Source organism: Rutidosis leptorrhynchoides, chromosome 11 (genome assembly GCF_046630445.1).
Source record: "Rutidosis leptorrhynchoides isolate AG116_Rl617_1_P2 chromosome 11, CSIRO_AGI_Rlap_v1, whole genome shotgun sequence".
Classification (NCBI taxonomy): Eukaryota; Viridiplantae; Streptophyta; class Magnoliopsida; order Asterales; family Asteraceae; genus Rutidosis; species Rutidosis leptorrhynchoides.
The window spans coordinates 36,498,048-36,516,128 of NC_092343.1; the positions used below are offsets into that span (position 1 = coordinate 36,498,048).

The window sequence follows — 18,081 nt, forward strand, 5'->3', positions numbered from 1 at the left end:
AGCGGTGGGGTCCTTAGACAGAGCAATTAACGAGGAGACCATGATGTTCGTTATAGTAGGTGCAATCTCCTCGCTTTTTTGAGGTGCCTGAGGATCCACGTCTGCAGTAAGAATAGCATCTAAGGTTGCAGAAGGCTGGACATGAGGCTTGATCTTCTCCCAAAAAACAAACCTCTCATCTGCCTTGAAAGCAACCACGACATCCACAAACAGGTCGCTCACATATTTAGAATCACATGCGCGAGCGACCAGCGAAGGAAGCCCCTCATTCAGAACCTGAAATTGGCGTACCGTTGCATCACGGTCACCCTTGCAGGTAGTCAACCGGCCAGCCAAATCCTCGCGCTCTTTCGCCAGTGTATGTTTTTCAGACTCCAAAGAGTTCACCTTTTCGGTCAACTCTTCAGCCCTAGCAGCCAGCGATGCCTTCTCGGAGGCAAGGGCAGATGCAGTAGCGGCTACCTCAAGACGCGCTTTTTCCGCATCCTCAAGCTGTCCCTTCAGATATACGATGCGGTCATGAGCCTCATCGGCAGATAGTGTGCCTGACACGGACGAACCAGCGCCATCAAGACGAGCTTTCACCTCATGGAGATGAAATTGAGAATGCATCAAGTTTAAAATGGTCATCTGAACATCGAAGCGCACAACGCTTCAGGTGATAGATGCGTGAAGTAATTGGGGAAAGTGAAATCCCCCAAGAAGCTGTATTGAGAGGCCGCCGCCTTCTCCGACACTGACAACAACTCGGTCATGCCGTGGAACACCAAACGAGTCTCTGCATATAAAGGATAAAATCGGTCGCATCATCAACAGTGCAAGAACACAACATAAACAAGACAAAAGACTACCTTTCGCCTTTTTGGCGCGCTTTCGCTTGTGCCCGCTCTCAGTTGGGGCTACATCACCTTGGGCCCCTCACCATCAACCCTTCAAGAGTCGTCATCAGCATGACTCTCATGTTGGTCACCACCACCAGAGCCGCCGCCTTGGACCAAAGGGTCAGCATCCGCGCGACACTCGCTTTCATCCTCGGTGTTCGACATCTCAGTATAAACGCTTTTGATGTTGCGAGATCCAAGAAGTCTGTCTAGACACATGGCTGCAACAAATAACACAAGTTAGAAGAAAGAAATATAAAGGAAATAAGTGTAAAGTTAGCGCCCATCTGCCGCCTACCATTATCGTGGTCGTCTTTGATAATTGGCAGGACGGACGGATAAGGACACATGTTAGCAATCCGCAAGATATCGCTACTATAATGGAAAATTGGGAGTTTACGGTTGATAGAATATTCAAGCCTTTCCTCCTCGACCGGGGAAAGCTTGGGTTTAACGTTCAGCCGCGCATCAGTAGCTTTTATATGCCATGCGCGGATATTCGCATGAGCAAGAGGAATGAAGGAATTATCAATATAGAAGAATGAATTTTTCCACTTCTTGCGGACGCCAGCTTTCAAATGAATCAAAAAGTTAACCTTGTCATTGAAAGTGTACCAACTTTGTTGGCTTTTGCGGTACGAGAACACGTTTTTAAATAAGGCTAACGTGGGAGGAAATTGGTAATGATTACTAATCATCTCGGAGAGTGTAATACAGCAAGCGTTATACGGATGTAATTGACAAATACCAATGTTGAAATGGCTAAGAACCTCCATGACAAAAGGAGTCGAAGGGTAGCGCAAGTTCCCTTCCACCATAACTTGCCGATACACGGTAACCTTATCGGCAATGACGGCATCCGCGCGCTGATCAGGAAGAGGTGAACTAGGGTGTAGGTCGCGCATAGGTAGGTACCAGTCTATCAATTTTGCGATTGCGCGCTCAGTAATAACGGACCTAACTCTACCACAGTTCGGAGGCTCACCAGTAGAAGTAGACGCCATATATAAACAACAAAATAAAAATACCGAAAACAAAAGAAACTAAACACGCACTCACCTGAAATACTTAAAGTTGAACCGGAGAGCACTAAGGGATAAGCAGAGAAGATTCGCGCTGGATCAGAGAAAACAAAGGAGGTAAAAAGTTGGAGAAGAAGTAATGAAGTATTTATAGGGGAGGAAAAATATGGGAAGCATCTAAAGAGAAGTTGAAAAAGGGCGGTTAAGAAATAAACGATGGAGATGGAGCCACGTGTCGAAAAGCAGGAAAGAGAAAAAAGCAAAGTAACCGAAGGCGGCTGAAGTGACAGCGTTGTCACTGCAGCAAACTGACAAACGCCACCGGAATTTCCATGCATTTAATGTAACATGACAAAGTATTATTTAAATGAGGATAATAAGGAAAATGAAAGTGTTTGGCGCAAGGAAAGAAGACGATGGTCATAAGTTGAGTTCAACACCATGCGCGATTCTCGCGCATACTATTGAACCGGGGGGACTTAATGATCGCATACCCGATTAGCTCGTGTAGCTCATCAAACAGCATCACCATACTAAGCCACACATAGCGCGCTAAAAAGGAGTAGGCGCCCAATCGCGAACTTAGCGCGGATTCTGTTCTAGTGCTACGGATATGTGTGCATGTCAGGCGACGCTGTAGCTGGTAGAAGACACATGGCAGACAAGGATTAGGTCCGACAAAACACTTTTACTTTTGTCGGGTCAGCTCACACAAGGAGGTACTATTAGCAGGCCACGATCCTTTTAACTGTATTATGTGACGATAAAAGACAAAAAGGTTTACTTTATAAATAAAGGACTAACGTTACGTTCCATGACAAATTTTCAATGTACTCATATTTTCTCTAAATATTACATAGTATATAATAATTTATATATAATTAAAAAGATATTAATGGTGAGATTTTTTTTTTGACATTAAGTTAATAACACCACCCAAAACCACTTTTAAATTTGTCAACACCACGAGCTCTTAAACTCAAAAGAATTTTTACAATTTGTCGACACCACGAGCTCTTAAACTTAAAAGAATAATTGTTTGAAAAAATCAATTAATTTTACACGATTATTTTATCCACCGTGCAACGCACAATTTTTAAAATTTTTCAACACTACGAGGTCTTAAATAATTCTTATATTTTTCCTAATTTTTTTAGTATCGCTATTTACATACCAATATGAACTGCAAATCATATTTTTGCACAGATTTTTACACACATGTGCAACAGACTCAAAAAACCTAGTGTGTGTGTATATATATATATATATATATATATATATATATATATATATATATATATATATATATATATATATATATATATTGATTTTTAATTTTTAAAATTGCTCATCAAGACAAATACGTTTTAATATTGTAAAAAAGTAATGTGCAATAAAACATATGGTTACTTCCTTATGAGAACTTATATCGACAAAGGAAATAATTGCATAATTGTGTAAATAAGCTCCAACCATAAATTAAATGATATCTTGATTTATACATAAAAATTAAAACTAATACAAATTTGAGCAAATTTCGTGTCTGTAACTCGATTGAAAGTTTTCCTTTATCTGGTCAAAAAACATTTTCATGCCACTCATAGAGTATCCGGTGGAAGTATTTTATAAGCATCATACTCTTATAGAGCGAGTTAGGTGAGTTGTCATAGGCAATAAAGAACTCATGTGTCTCTGCCGGTCTACACGTTTTTGAGAACATTTTCATGTTTTATTCAATGAAGTGTCATGATTCGAATTTCTCTGTAAACCCCAAATATCGCTAACCATATTAACTACACACATACTAGTTACTTATGTTGAGGATGATCTATCTTAAATATGGTAGTGCAATGGCTGGACACGTATCACATGAGAAGTAGTTGCTCTACACCATATTAAGTCAATATACTATTTGTAACGGGGTCTGAGCTAATGCTCTTTTTGCATATACCATAACGCTCCTAGTAGGGCATTCGCGATGGAGTGGTAGTGAGATAATCAATATATTTTAACGGACAAAATATGGGCATTCATCATACATTTTCTCACTTTCGTTCCTTTTTCTACCTTTCTTCATGTAGGTAGGACGTGCGCCAAGAATTTTTCTATTGCACTACTTTCTCTCACAACCTGGGCGTTATAGTCATACATCTAAAATCATTTCACAAATTTGTCATGTTAGAGTCCAACACTAAAATTGGTTGAAATAGCCAATTTTGTACACTTTTACACTAGTTTGGTGGTAATACAGTGGCGGAGCCACTTGAGAACTACCGGGTGCAATTGACACCATTAAAATTGAAAGTGTAGTGTTAATATTATGGGCTTTTCAGTTGTTACAAAATCATTTTGTCATTTTGACACCACTTATTTGGCACACTCTCAATTAATGACCCACTAACAAATTAATTGTATGAATAGTTATCCTGTCCATTCACTTTTTTTTTTTTTTTAATAAAGGCGATGATTTTATAAAAGAAAATAAAGCGCTTCATCAAAACAATGAAGACACTTACCAAAATTACAAAGATGGAGCTAAACTCGAAGAAGAAAGTAAACAAAGAAGGCAAAACGAAGGCCTATAAACATAAGAAAAACGGATTTTGATCCCATACATAGGATTGAAACTCGTTACAAAACTTAAGATTCGTAGCCCATAAGAAGACTTTTAGCTTGATGTTGCGCACTATGAGAGAACGACAAGTGAACTTGCCATTAAAAACGATGTCATTTCGGGCTAACCGACCAATCATTTTCCAAAATTTCGAGGCGTTAATACCCATACCATGATACCAATCGAACGAAAATTCTTCGACCGATCTTGGAATAACCCATCTAATGTTCCACCAACGAAATAGTTCGGCCCAAATGTTGAAAGACCACTTACAATGTAATAAAAGATGCTCTATCATTTCTTCTTCAAGCATACACCAAATACATAACTTTGAATGATTGTTTGGTAATATGTCTTTGTGAAAAAATAACTTTTCCATTCACTATTAATGACCCAATAACAAAATTAATTGTAGTGATTTCATTTTTAGTTATCAGTAAACTTAAATATTTAATTTAGACTACTATAATGTAAAGGGACTCGTATATCTTTATCTCCATCTCCATCTCCATCTCCATCTATCTTATATTCCTGGCCACCACTCTAACTTTCTATTAATAAAAGTAAAATAATAATTATTAAGAACTTATACTAATATCTGATTATTTTGTAAGATTTTAATAGTAATTTTTAGGTAAAAAAAAAAAAAAAAAAAATTAGGTAAAGTTTTCTTTATAGATGTCTCAGTATTTACTATTTAGTGTGATGATTTGATGTTACATAAGTTTTTAACCAACACTTCACAAGAACTTGGTTTTTCCTTAAATATTGTATTGAATCATAAAAAAAATTAGTTACTCGATAGATTTTAGTATTACTCTATGACACCATTAAGTCGAAATTCTGACTACGCCACTGTGGTAATATCCGCTTAATTCGAGTCTCGATCAAGTCTCGATCACACAATTATCCAAGATTCATACTTTATTGCGATTAATTCTTGAAAATTATAATTTCTCGATTGATTATTAGTTTGATTTATGTTGGTCAAACGAATTTTGGCTAATTCTATTATGTTTGTTTATACTAATAGTTTTGGTGTTGGATTTAAACTTATTTTGGTTAATTGTTCTTCGTACGATGATTCCGATCTTGAACAAATGAACGCTTCTTACTGAAACTTGTTTGTACGATTCAATTGATTGTGTATTTGTTTAATATAATGGGAGTTCATTTATATACAGTTATTAATTTTGGTTAATTATTTTTTACTTGAGCGGAGACGGTAGTAAATTAAATTCAACCGACTAGTTGATGTAGGGGGTAAATCATGTGCAGTGAGAGCTGGTATGAATGTTGACGACTATGAGAGTAGGGTCACAATTTGAGTCTTTGAATCATTTGAATTGTTTAGTCACAATCTTGAGGTCTTAGGTGACAAGTGTTGGTTTTATTTTTTGATAGAAAAATTGATATGGTTACTTTGTGAATGATGTTATCTATCATAGGTGGGAGGAGAAAGTTGGAGGTAGGTGACTTGGTTATAAAAGGAGGACTAAGTCTTCATTCCAATTTGCACCAATCAATACACTTTAAGTATTTGATCATTTCTTTCTTTCTTATCCTTGTTTGAGAGTTGTATTAGTTAAATATTTTGGAGAGTGTAGTTGGCTTAAGAGAGTCATTTATATCATTGTAACAATTTGTGATATAGTGTATTTCTCTCTTTGGGGGCCGGTGGTTTTTCTCCTGTTTTGGAGTTTCCACGTTAAATCTTGTGTTGTGTATTGTTCTTATTTCTTTACTATTATTGTTGGGCTGGGTGGTGGGAATTAGTGAGACCGTAATTTCCCAACAACTGGTATCAGAGCGTCAGGTTTGACGGGGGTCTCGGTTATAGGAGTCTGAGTATGCTATGTGGTTGCCACGGGAGTGGATCGTCCACATCAGAAACGAGTTCTATTGATCGTATAGGGTATCTGGTTAGACAATATTTTTTCTGATTCGTAGTAATAGTTGGATTTGTTAGTGGCGAGTTGTGGATTTCCGATTTAAAGGGTCCTGGCTACCTGCTACATCTTTTGGCTATTCGAAACGTGAGCAAAATCAGAGAAAGTGTTGTTTATAGGATACGGATACGATGTCGAAGTTCAGTCCAATGAGGTTTGATGTAGGGAAATTTGATGGGATGATCAATTTTGGCTTATGGCAGGTTCAAGTCAAGGATGTGTTGATTCAGTCCGGGTTACACAAGACATTGAAAGGTAAACCCACCTTTGTTCCCGGCAGTGATTCTAGCAGTAAGTTCGGGGAAGAAGAATGAGATGATATGGATTTGAGGGCAGCAAGTGCGATTCGTTTATGTCTTGCAAAGAACGTGCTTGCAAATGTGCACGGGTTATCAACAGCAAAGGAGCTTTCGGTTAAACTAGAGCAGTTGTACCAGGGCAAGGGCATCTCAAATCGGTTGTGTCTTAAAGAATAATTTCATACTTTGCGTATGGATGGGGGTTCAAAGATTTCAGATCATCTGAGCATTTTGAATGGTATTGTTTCGGAACTTGAAGCTATTGGAATTTAAGTGGATGATGAAGATAAAGCTTTGAGGTTGATATTATCTTTGTCATCGTCTTATGAGCACATGAAACTTATTTTGATGTATGGGAAGAAAACTCTGAAGTTTGAAGACGTTACTAGCAAGCTCCTATCCGAGGAGAAAAGACTGGAAGGTAACGGGGTCTCGTCATCAGGAGATACGATAGTGTTGTGTTCAGATAGGCGAAAGAGAAACTCTGGGAAGAATCTGGTATGCTAGAGGTGCAGGAAGACTGGGCATGTAAGGGTTAATTGTCCAGGCGGAGCTAATTCAGTAAATGGCTCTAAAGGCGCTAATGATGTCTCCGTTGTTACGGAGAGTGATGAATTCCTCTAAAGTCACACCATCCTCATGGTGTGTCCGCGCTACCGTGGAAAGGGATGTTCATTAGTGGTTCCACAATTACACATGGGCATTGGTTTGGCATTGATGCAGGTTGTGTGGTGGAAACTGATGTTGTAGCTGATGGGACTTTCGGGAAAGCCAAACAGGGAAGTTGCACCATAAAGTTTCAGCTGGTTGTTCAACAACATATGCCGAGGTGAAATGCTTGGAATGTGATATTCTAAGTGCTATACTCTTAATGGTGGAGTATGATAATTTTTGTTAAGAGTTATGATTGTCTGTGATGACAATGATTGTCGGTTTAGACAATGTTCGGTAAAGATGCAAGTTTTGTCTCTTGAGAGATAATGTCATCGGCATGAAGATGAGGATCTTGAAGTTGTCGTCGAGGAAGCATCTATATCGGTTATCCTTATAATGTTAAAGTATGGTTATCTTTTTCTATCAAAAAGGTGGAGATTTGTTGGTTTTATTTTTTGATAGAAAAATTGATATGGTTACTTTGTGAATGATGTTATCCCACATAGGTGGGAGGAGAAAGTTGGAGGTAGGTGACTTGGCTATAAAAGGAGGGCTAAGTCTTCATTCCAATTTGCACCAATCAATACACTTTAAGTATTTGATTATTTCTTTCTTTCTTTCTTATCCTTATTTCAAAGTTGTATTAGTTAAATATTTTGGAGAGTGTAGTTGGCTTAAGAGAGTCGTCTATATCATTGTAACAATTTGTGATATAGTGTATTTCTCTCTTTGGGGGCCGGTAGTTTTTCTCCTGTTTTGGAGTTTCCACGTTAAATCTTGTGTTGTGTATTGTTCTTATTTCTTTACTATTATTGTTGGGCTGGGTGGTGGGAATTAGTGAGACCATAATTTCCCAACAACAAGGATCTTTGCACCCTGTAATCTTGATTGTGTGTTTGCACCAAGTAACTAAAGGTGAACCGACTAGGTAGTTCACGTACATAGATAATTAATTTGGTCTTAATTCAAATACATCGAACAATGAGGATTAAAAGTCTAGATGAACATATTTCTCTCATTGTCTATATTATGTCCTATCTTATTGTTACTTGTCTTTAATTTCAATCTTATTCAAAATACAAAAATATTTATTTACTTGTCGGCCGGTCGTTAAGCGACAACTTCCAAATTGTAACTTGCTTTTATTCTTTGGGAGATGATAATCACACACCAAGAATTGATACGTACACACAAACTTACTTTATACCCTTAATTTATAATTATGGAGGTTGAACTCTCTAGATAAACTTAGGGATATAACTGTAAATTTTGTGCTAAAAAGTGTGTATGGATTAATTTTTGGTGTGTGAATATCACCTCCCTTATTCTTTTAGTTAATTAATTAACTTCGGGTTTAACAATTGATATTTCTCAATTCACACATGTTTTATCTCACAATATCTGCCTCCATTCCATGCGATTTGAAGTGTTTATTGGATGAAAGTGATGATTTAGTGGTATTAAGTTGGTTCAAGGATAAATGAAGTCAAAAGATGCAAATTGGTATAAAATTAGTCAAGTTTTGAGTCAAAGTGCAAAAATGAAGAAAACCGTGTAGATCGGTGTTATGATGCGGAACACCACCTTTTTGGTACGGAGCACCTTAAAGCTAGAAAAAGATCCTTCAAAGTCAGTAGATATTTACTTGTTATGGTGCAGGGCAATCACGTCTAGGTGCGGCATACCTAATTGTCAGTGTTATGGTGTGGAGCACCACCTTTTTGGTGTGGCGCACCATAAAGTTTAATCAACACTTTTTTTTTACCCACTATAAAAGGAAGAGGATAAGAGAATCCAAGAGGGCAACAATTGGGGCACGAAATGAAACCCTAAAAGGGTGATTTTCACGGTTCCTTCAAGATCAAAGCTTAATTGATGTTGCTCGTTGAAGATTAATGAAGATTGGTGATAGATTTTCATCATCCATTCTATTTCTTGTAATTTCCTTTCCATTTTGGTACTAGTTCATCTCAATTTTGATTATAATGTTGAATGCTTGTTATTTCTTTGATTTTGTTCTTGTTTATCTACATATGTTAGGCTAGATTTGTTTATGTTCACTTGATTATGAAACTTGGTGATTAAGTTTACCTTAATTTTATGAAATTAATGTTTGAAAGAATTGATTGTTGAGTTTGGTTAAGAGATCCATTATGATATTTTAGTTAGACTTAATTTGGTTACACTGATTGTAGATCTTGTCTTTGTGAATTGATTTGAAATACTATTAGTGCTTCAACACTTAGTGATCTAGACAATTAAAAACAGATTTCAAGTGATTGTGTCTTTGATTTAATTGGTGATTCAAATGGGTCTTTTGGGTTAATATAGTCATGTTAGCTAGTTTATGTGAATTTAATTCAAACCAAATCTCAACGGTTTTCTCAACATAGTTTGATCTTTCGAAGGGAATCTATGTGAGTTAATGAACTTCAATTGGTTAAAGTTTAATGGAAAATGTGAAATTGAAATAAAACAATATGACTTTGGACATTAATCGGTAATAGTTGTGAGGGGAAATCCATATCAACGAGTGGATCATTCAAGTTGACACCGTTTCTCTTATTGATATTCTCGTTTAGTTTACTTACATTTGCAAGATTGGTTTAATCAAAACTCTATCAAAACCCCCCATTTACTTAGGATAATTATTAGTGTTTTGGAATCTCAATTTAACCGCTCTCGATGGAACGAACTTGGACTTTTTATTAGCTCTACTACACTATTAGGACTAGTTGCTTATTTGTGTGATAATTGTTTAGTAGTAGTCTCCTGTAATAATCTAAAGTTATACTGTTCACACATCAACAATCATGAATTACAATTATATATTTGTCATGTGTACGATACCCGAGACTTCACCATTTAGTGTACTACTATAAGATTAGGTACACTTGCCTAGTTGTGTTTTAATCTTTATTTCTGTATATTTCATTTTTATAAATTTTATAACTCAGATGCATATAAGTGGTCTTAGAGAACATAATGTGGTTTACAAATCCCACATGCATACTCTGTACCAATGATTGTAACATGCAAATCATGTTTTCAGGAAGTGAAGTCGTGTATTCCATCATATTGATTTATCTATGATAGAGTAGTGATCGAACATAAATCTTTCACAAGGAAAGGCTATTGCAATGTGTATGCGTTTAAGGACTAAGTGGTTTTAACTCTCCAGTCCGATTTATCATGAATAACCCATATTGAGATGATGATCTACGAAAGAGTGATCAAAAGTAGTCCACCATTGTTGGTTTAACCGTAACAATGGCTAACGGGTGATTTCGTAGGGTGTATGTTCAAGGAACATACTTGTTACCGTAAGATGTTTTCAGAGTGATCGTAAGTCGAGTATCCAGAAAAACGTGCTTTAACAAATGAGGTCATGGTTCGTATTTATAGCAAAACCCTAGACCTAAATATCCGTAAATAAAGTCTAGATTCTTCTTAACTAATTACTATAAATAACTCGATTATAATCTTTTTATGAAAGGCTATGTTTTATAAATAAAAAACCTTCAAAAGGCAAGTTACAATACACCAGTCCGCAAGTGACGGATTAGAGTATCACAACTAAGTACATACACCCAATTACATACATTCACCACATACACTCCAACTAATTACAAACTACAGACACCAACATTTAAGAACGCCAAAAACTACAAACACCAAAACACCCATTAGGAACGAATACAATTACACTTGAGATGATCTCAGATTCGTCCTCCACGTCGAATAATCTCTCGGAATTTTGCCTTTTCTACTTGCTATCCATAAATGCGAGAGGATTTTTAACCTCTTCGAGAATGTCTTCATTAATGATCGTGTTTCTCCTTTCTACCGGGGCGTGGATTGACTTATTTCTCCACTTCCAAGTAGCCCATAGAAGAACATACCGGGCCACAAGACATGCCATATTTAAATCATTAGAACCCATGTCTAAACAGGGATCAGTGATTGAGTTTATAACCCCCACAGAAATCAGGCTTGAAATACCCCACAAACTCAAAAACCCACGCCATAATGGCTTAGACAAACCACAATTATTGAATAAATGATCAATATCCTCCATCACAGTTTCATAAAAAGGACACTTATCTATCATTAAAGAGACCTCACGCTTCGATAAATTGGACTGGGTCGGGATAAGATCCATACATAGACGCCAAATAAATAAATTCACTTTTTTCAGAACCAATTTAATCCAGCAATCAGGGCAAGTTCCTTGAATAACGTTTGGACTGAGCAGCAACCCAATCACATAAAATAGATAAATCTTTGACAGAAAAATTACCAGAGCCATGTAACGTCCAAGATCAAGAATCCGGCAACAGAGATAATGGAGCGACGACTACAATGATACCTTCAAGAGTAACGAGTTCATCACTAGTTCTTCCTGTAATAACCGTGCTCCAACACCAAATCCTAACTAAACCATTAGATGAATTATGTACACTCATGGCCACCGTGGCCTTCTTATTAGATTCAAGTGTGAATAGCCTCGGGAAGGTAATGTTGAAACTATTTTCCCCATGAAGTAGCCATTTATCGAGCCAAAAGCGTGTATCATTCCCGCATCCTACCTTTTAGTGAACGAACCAACAAAAGGGATGCCCATCTTTTCTAGATAGAGACCACTGTTTCTAATTTGTTTCCAAGTTGGCGAAAATCTATTGCTATTGCCAATGAAACTTAGTCCACTATCAGGCCTGTAAACTGCACGTATGACTTTGGCCCATAACACCTCCGGCTCACATCTAAATCTCCACCACCACTTTCCTAAAAGACTTAGGTTTTTGGATTTCAGACTACCAATTCCTAAACCGCCTTTCTGGATCGTGGCCCTTGTTTGATCCTAGTTGACCCAAGTAATACCTTTTTTATCGAATGTATTCCACAAAAACTTTCTTCTAATTGCTTCAAGAGAATCAATAATAGCACTTGGGACTTTATTAAAAGACATTAAACAAATCGGCAGGCTGTTAAATACAACTTTATTAGGGGTCAATCTAACCCCGATAGATAAGAGATTGGCTTTCCAGGCATTAAGTTTAGATGTGAACTTATCCACCACATCTCCCCACGCATTGATAGAAGTCATTCGGTCCCCAACCGGCATGCCAAGATATTTAAAAGGAAAGAAGCCCGGAGTACATGACAAAAGAGAGGAAAATGTTGAGATTTCATTGGTCGAAACATTAACACCATAAAACTTACTCTTAGCCAATTGTGTATGCGTATAAGATTAGAAGCATTATCAACCGACCATTCACCGAAAAATAGTGCATCATCCGCATATTGTAAATGTGAAATAATAACATTATCCCCGACTAAGGATACCCCTTTAAAGATACCTGAGTCAACACCTTCTTTCATTGCCACATTTAGTGCTTCAATGGCAACAATGAATAAAAAGTGGGAAAGCGGATCCCCTTGTCTTAGGCCTTTTTTCATTTGGAATTCTTCAGTTGGCGAGCCATTTATGAGAATCGAGGTGCGAGCTGACCGAATACATCCACTTATCCAATGTCTCCATGTTGTGCAAAAATTCATTTGTCTTAGAACATCATCAAGAAAGAACCAATCAATACTATCGAACGCCATTCAAATTCAACTTTAAACAAAACATTTTATTTAGATCCAGATTGCACTTGTGTAACACTTCATTAGCAATTAAAATACCATCAAGTGTTTGGCGGCCTTTGATAAAAGGTGATTGGCATAGACCAATCACCTTTGAAATCACCATCTTCAAATGATTAGACAATAGAGTCGCCACGATTTTGTACATACACCCGATTAGACTAATCGGTCTAAAATCTTTAAACCCCAATGGATCTTGTATTTTAGGGATTAAATTAATAAAGGAACTGTTGCATCCTCTTGCAAATATCCTTATATGCGAAAATTCCATGGCACATTTAATAATATCTGATTCAAGGACGTTTTAGTAGCGTTTAATAAAATTTGTATTAAAACCATCGGGTCCTGGGGCCTTTGAGCTAGCACAATCCCAGACAGCTTTCTTGATTTCATCTTGACAGAAATCGACATCTAGTAAACCAGAATCAGTATCGCTCAATTTGAGAAAATTATTACTGACAAAGAGAGGTCTGCATTGAAATGTCCCGTTCATATCGATTATAAACGTTTCATATTAATTGATTTCCTTACGAGGTATTGACCTCTATATGAGAAGACGTTTTTCAAAGACTGCATTTTTTTTAAAACAAACCATAACCTTTATTTTATCGTTAAAGATTTTAAAATCATAACGTAGATTATCCAGTAATGATAATCTAAAAGATAACATTTTTCACACGACCATTACATAATGGTTTACATTTATATTGCACATCGATTTAAATCTCCGAATGCAGTTTTTAAACAATATATTACAAGCATGCTGACTCCAATTATTGTCCTTAATTACCATGCAACAGCGGAAGCTCTTTATAATCACCTGAGAATAAACATGCTTAAAAACGTCAACAAAAATGTTGGTGAGTTATAGGTTTAACCTATATATATCAAATTGTAATAATAGACCACAAGATTTCATTTTTCATAAACATCCATCTCATATAAGGCATTTCGCATAAACTGCATAGAGATAAAAATCATTCATATGGTGAACACCTGGTAACCGACATTAACAGAACGCGTCTAGAATATCCCCATCATTCCGGGACTCTCATCGAACATGATAAAATCGAAGTACTAAAGCATCCGTAACCCGGATGGGGTTTGTTAGGCCCAATAGATCTATCTTTAGGATTCGCGTCAATTAGGGTGTGATGACCCGAAAATTTCTGACCAAATTTAAACTTAATCTTTGTATGATTAACATTTTCGACACGATAAGCAAAGTCTGTAAAACTGAATCTCAAAATTTTTGAACTACTTTTATATATTTAAATACCATTCGGTTATTTTCGACGATTCGCGAACAATTATATGTAAATAGATACATATATACTATAACTTGAAAAAGTAACAATGTATTAATTATTTGATACCGTACATTAAACTTATTGGTTTAAATATCTATTTGAATATATATGATAAGTTGAAATATTTATTATTAAAATTTATTTATAAATAACTTCCAATGTGTATTTAAAAACTGATTTATGTATATTAAAAAGATATATACATATATATAATTTTAAGTTATTTAGTAAACGATAGTAACATTTTCAAATTGCTACAGTACCCAAAATGCTACAGTGTTTTCGAAAATCACTATTTGCTACAGTGAAATTGACTTTGCTACAGTGAATTGCTACAGTAACTTTGCTACAGTGGTATAGTTTATGGATGATTTAAGACTATATTTTGACAAAGGTACGATTCACGAAACGTAAAGTACAAGTTTTCTCAGTATACGATAGGACGTTCGAAAAATCAAAATCGGGACATAAGTCGAGTGACGACGTACGACTTATCGGAATGAAAATTACAAGTCAACTATGCACGTGAATATAATATATTATATATATAATTAATATAAATTATATATAATATATATTATTTTTAAAATATGTCGACAAGCTTGATGACAAACAATATGTGAGCTGGAAGGGGAGGCTATGCAATCGCATGGCCACAGGCCTTCAAACCCATGCGATCGTATGGCAGTGTTTGTCAGGCCACATCTATAAATTCTAGTGTTTTCGCTCGATTAAAATCACACACATACACAAGTATATATACTCCGTAATATTATTTATTTATTATTTATTATTATTATTATTATTATTATTATTATTATTATTATTATTATTATTATTATTATTATTATTATTATTATTATTATTATTATTATTATTATTAATAAGATTATTATTAATCGTATTATTTTTTTTATTTTTAGTGTTATTATTTTTGCGATACAAAAATAATAATGTACATAAAATATTACGACGGAGTGCTGTCCAAGTAATTTTCAAAACGAGTTTCCGAGCGAGCTAGAGTTAAGGAAAATATGGGTTATTGCCAAGGAAATTATGGGTAATGTTCTGGGGTATTTTTGTGAATCAAACCTCGTGTTTATCATCTCCGATGCGTCTACGTGCTTTCCTGCAATATTGTATATCAATATTAAACTGTGAGTTTCATTTGCTCCCTTTTTAATTGCTTTTGCAATATACATTTTTGGGCTGAGAATACATGCAATTTATTTTAAACGCAATGGATACAAGTACATACTTAATTCTACACTGAGTTTAAACCGAAAATCCCTTAGCTTTGGTAACTAGAACTGCCAGTACATAGGATGTGGACTGGTGGGCGCGAATAATAGTATATGGATCCATAGGGCTTGACATCCCCGTCCGAGCTAGAGCGCTAGCCTTTTAACGGACGTGTGTTATTTGAGTTTAGGACACGTTGGTTTGCGTGTATTAAAACGAATGGGGTATTTATCATTATAACGTTAAAGTTTAGTTACCAGGGTGCTCTGTTATGTAGAATCTATTGATAAACGTTTCTGGATGAAACAACTGAAATCTTGTGATCCATTTTTATATAATCTATTGATAAACGTTTCTAGATGAAACAACTGAAATCTTGTGATCCACTTTTATATACAGATTATGCGAAACACTAAAATTATGAACTCACCAACCTTTGTGTTGACACATGTTAGCATGTTTATTCTCAGGTTTCCTAGAAGTCTTCCGCTGTTTGCTTATATGTTAGACAAGCTATGTGCATGGAGTCATACATGGCATATTTTTCAAGGAAACGTTGCATTCACCAAATTATCACCATGTATCTTATTTTGACTGCATTGTCAATGGAAGTACTATTGTAAACTATTATTTACAGTGATTGTCTATATGTAGAAATCATCAGATGTTGAAAACCTTTGATTTAAATATTTATTTATGGTGTGCCTTTTTAAAAGAATGCAATGTTTACAAAACGTATCATATAGAGGTCAAATACCTCGCAATGAAATCAATGAATGACGTACTGTCCATATGGATTTAGAGCGATCGTCACATACGGTGTCTGTTCCCTAATTCTTAGATTACCAGACTAAAAAGGGTGATATTCGGTAATAATAATTTAACCATAGAATGTAGTTTCGCATACTTGTGTCTATTTTGTAAATCATTTATAAAACTGCATGTATTCTCATCCCAAAATATTAGATTTTAAAAGTTGGACTATAACTCACTTTCACAAATTCTTAATTCGTTGAGAATTAGACTTGGCCACTGATCGATTCTCGAACCTATAACAAATATATACATATATATCAAAGTATGATCGAAATATATTCACAATATGTTTTATTACGTTTTAACGATTTAAGTTTGTTAAGTTAGCAGTCCAATGTTAGTAATCTACAACTAGTTGTCCACAGTTAGATGTACAAAATTAAATCAATATATATTATCTCAAATCAATTCACGACCCAGTGTATAAAAGTCTCAGGCTAGATCACAACTCAAAGTATATATATTATTTTGGAATCAACCTCAACCCTGTATAGCTAACTCGAACAATACTGCATATAGAGTGTCTATGGTTGTTCCCAAATAATATATATATATGGGTCGATATGATATGTCAAAACATTGTATACGTGTCTATGGTATCCCAAGATTACATAATATATGTTAGAATACATATATAATACAATATAAGTTAGTTAAGTTATGATTTGTATAGATTTGTTACACATTTCACGTAGCTACAACAAGTAAAAATATCCAATTTTGTTTTACCCATAACTTCTTCGTTTTAAATCCGTTTTGAGTGATTCAAGTTGCTATGGTTTCATATTGAATTGAAATTTATGAAGCTAAACATAAAAAGTATAAGTTTATAGTCAGAAATATAAGTTACAAGTCATTTTTGTAAGAGGTAGTCATTTCAGTCGAAAGAACGACGTCTTGATGACCATTTTGAAAAACATACTTCCACTTTGAGTTTAACCATGATTTTTGGATATAGTTTCATGTTCATAAGAAAAATCATTTTTCCAGAAGAACAACTTTTAAATCAAAGTTTATCATAGTTTTTAATTATCTAACCCAAAACAGCCCCCGGTTTCACTACGACGGCGTATGTCTGGTTTTACGGTGTTATTAGTGTTTCCAGGTTTTAAATCATTAAGTTAGCATATCATATAGATATAGAACATGTGTTTAGTTGATTTTAAAAGTCAAGTTAGAAGGATTAACTTTGTTTGCGAACAAGTTTAGAATTAACTAAACTATGTTCTAGTGATTACAAGTTATAATCTTCGAATAAGATAGTTTTATATATATGAATCGAATGATGTTATGAACATCATTACTACTAGGGCTGTTAACGAACTGAGCTTTTAACAAGCTACTCGAGTTTGAGCTCGTTTATTTCGAATTCGAGCTTTACCGAGTTCGAACTCGAGTCGAGTTCGAACAAAAAATAAGGTTTGATTAGTTTCACGAGCCGAGTATGAAAAAGTTAATATTCAACTCGGCTTGCTCAGAAACTCGTTTAATAGTCGAACAAGTTAATCGAGCATACATGGATCGTATAGTTAGTTTATGTTTAGACACGAGCCGAGCTAGATGAAACATGCAGAAAAATACAACATTTTAGGATGTGGGGTAGGATTCGAACACATGACCACATAATTAGAGTCTCATGCTTTTA

The 18,081-nt window shown here is 35.4% G+C and overlaps 1 protein-coding gene across 1 annotated transcript; it reads right to left on the reverse strand.

Moving 5' to 3' along the window:
* Positions 1-11,185: 11,185 nt before the first annotated feature.
* LOC139874454 (uncharacterized) lies at positions 11,186-13,029 on the reverse strand. Its single transcript, XM_071861886.1, has 3 exons — positions 12,643-13,029; positions 12,009-12,280; positions 11,186-11,666 (listed from the first exon to the last, which is right to left on the reverse strand). Exons 1-3 carry the CDS (start codon positions 13,027-13,029, stop codon positions 11,186-11,188), a joined length of 1,140 nt encoding a protein of 379 aa, XP_071717987.1.
* Positions 13,030-18,081: the final 5,052 nt, after the last annotated feature.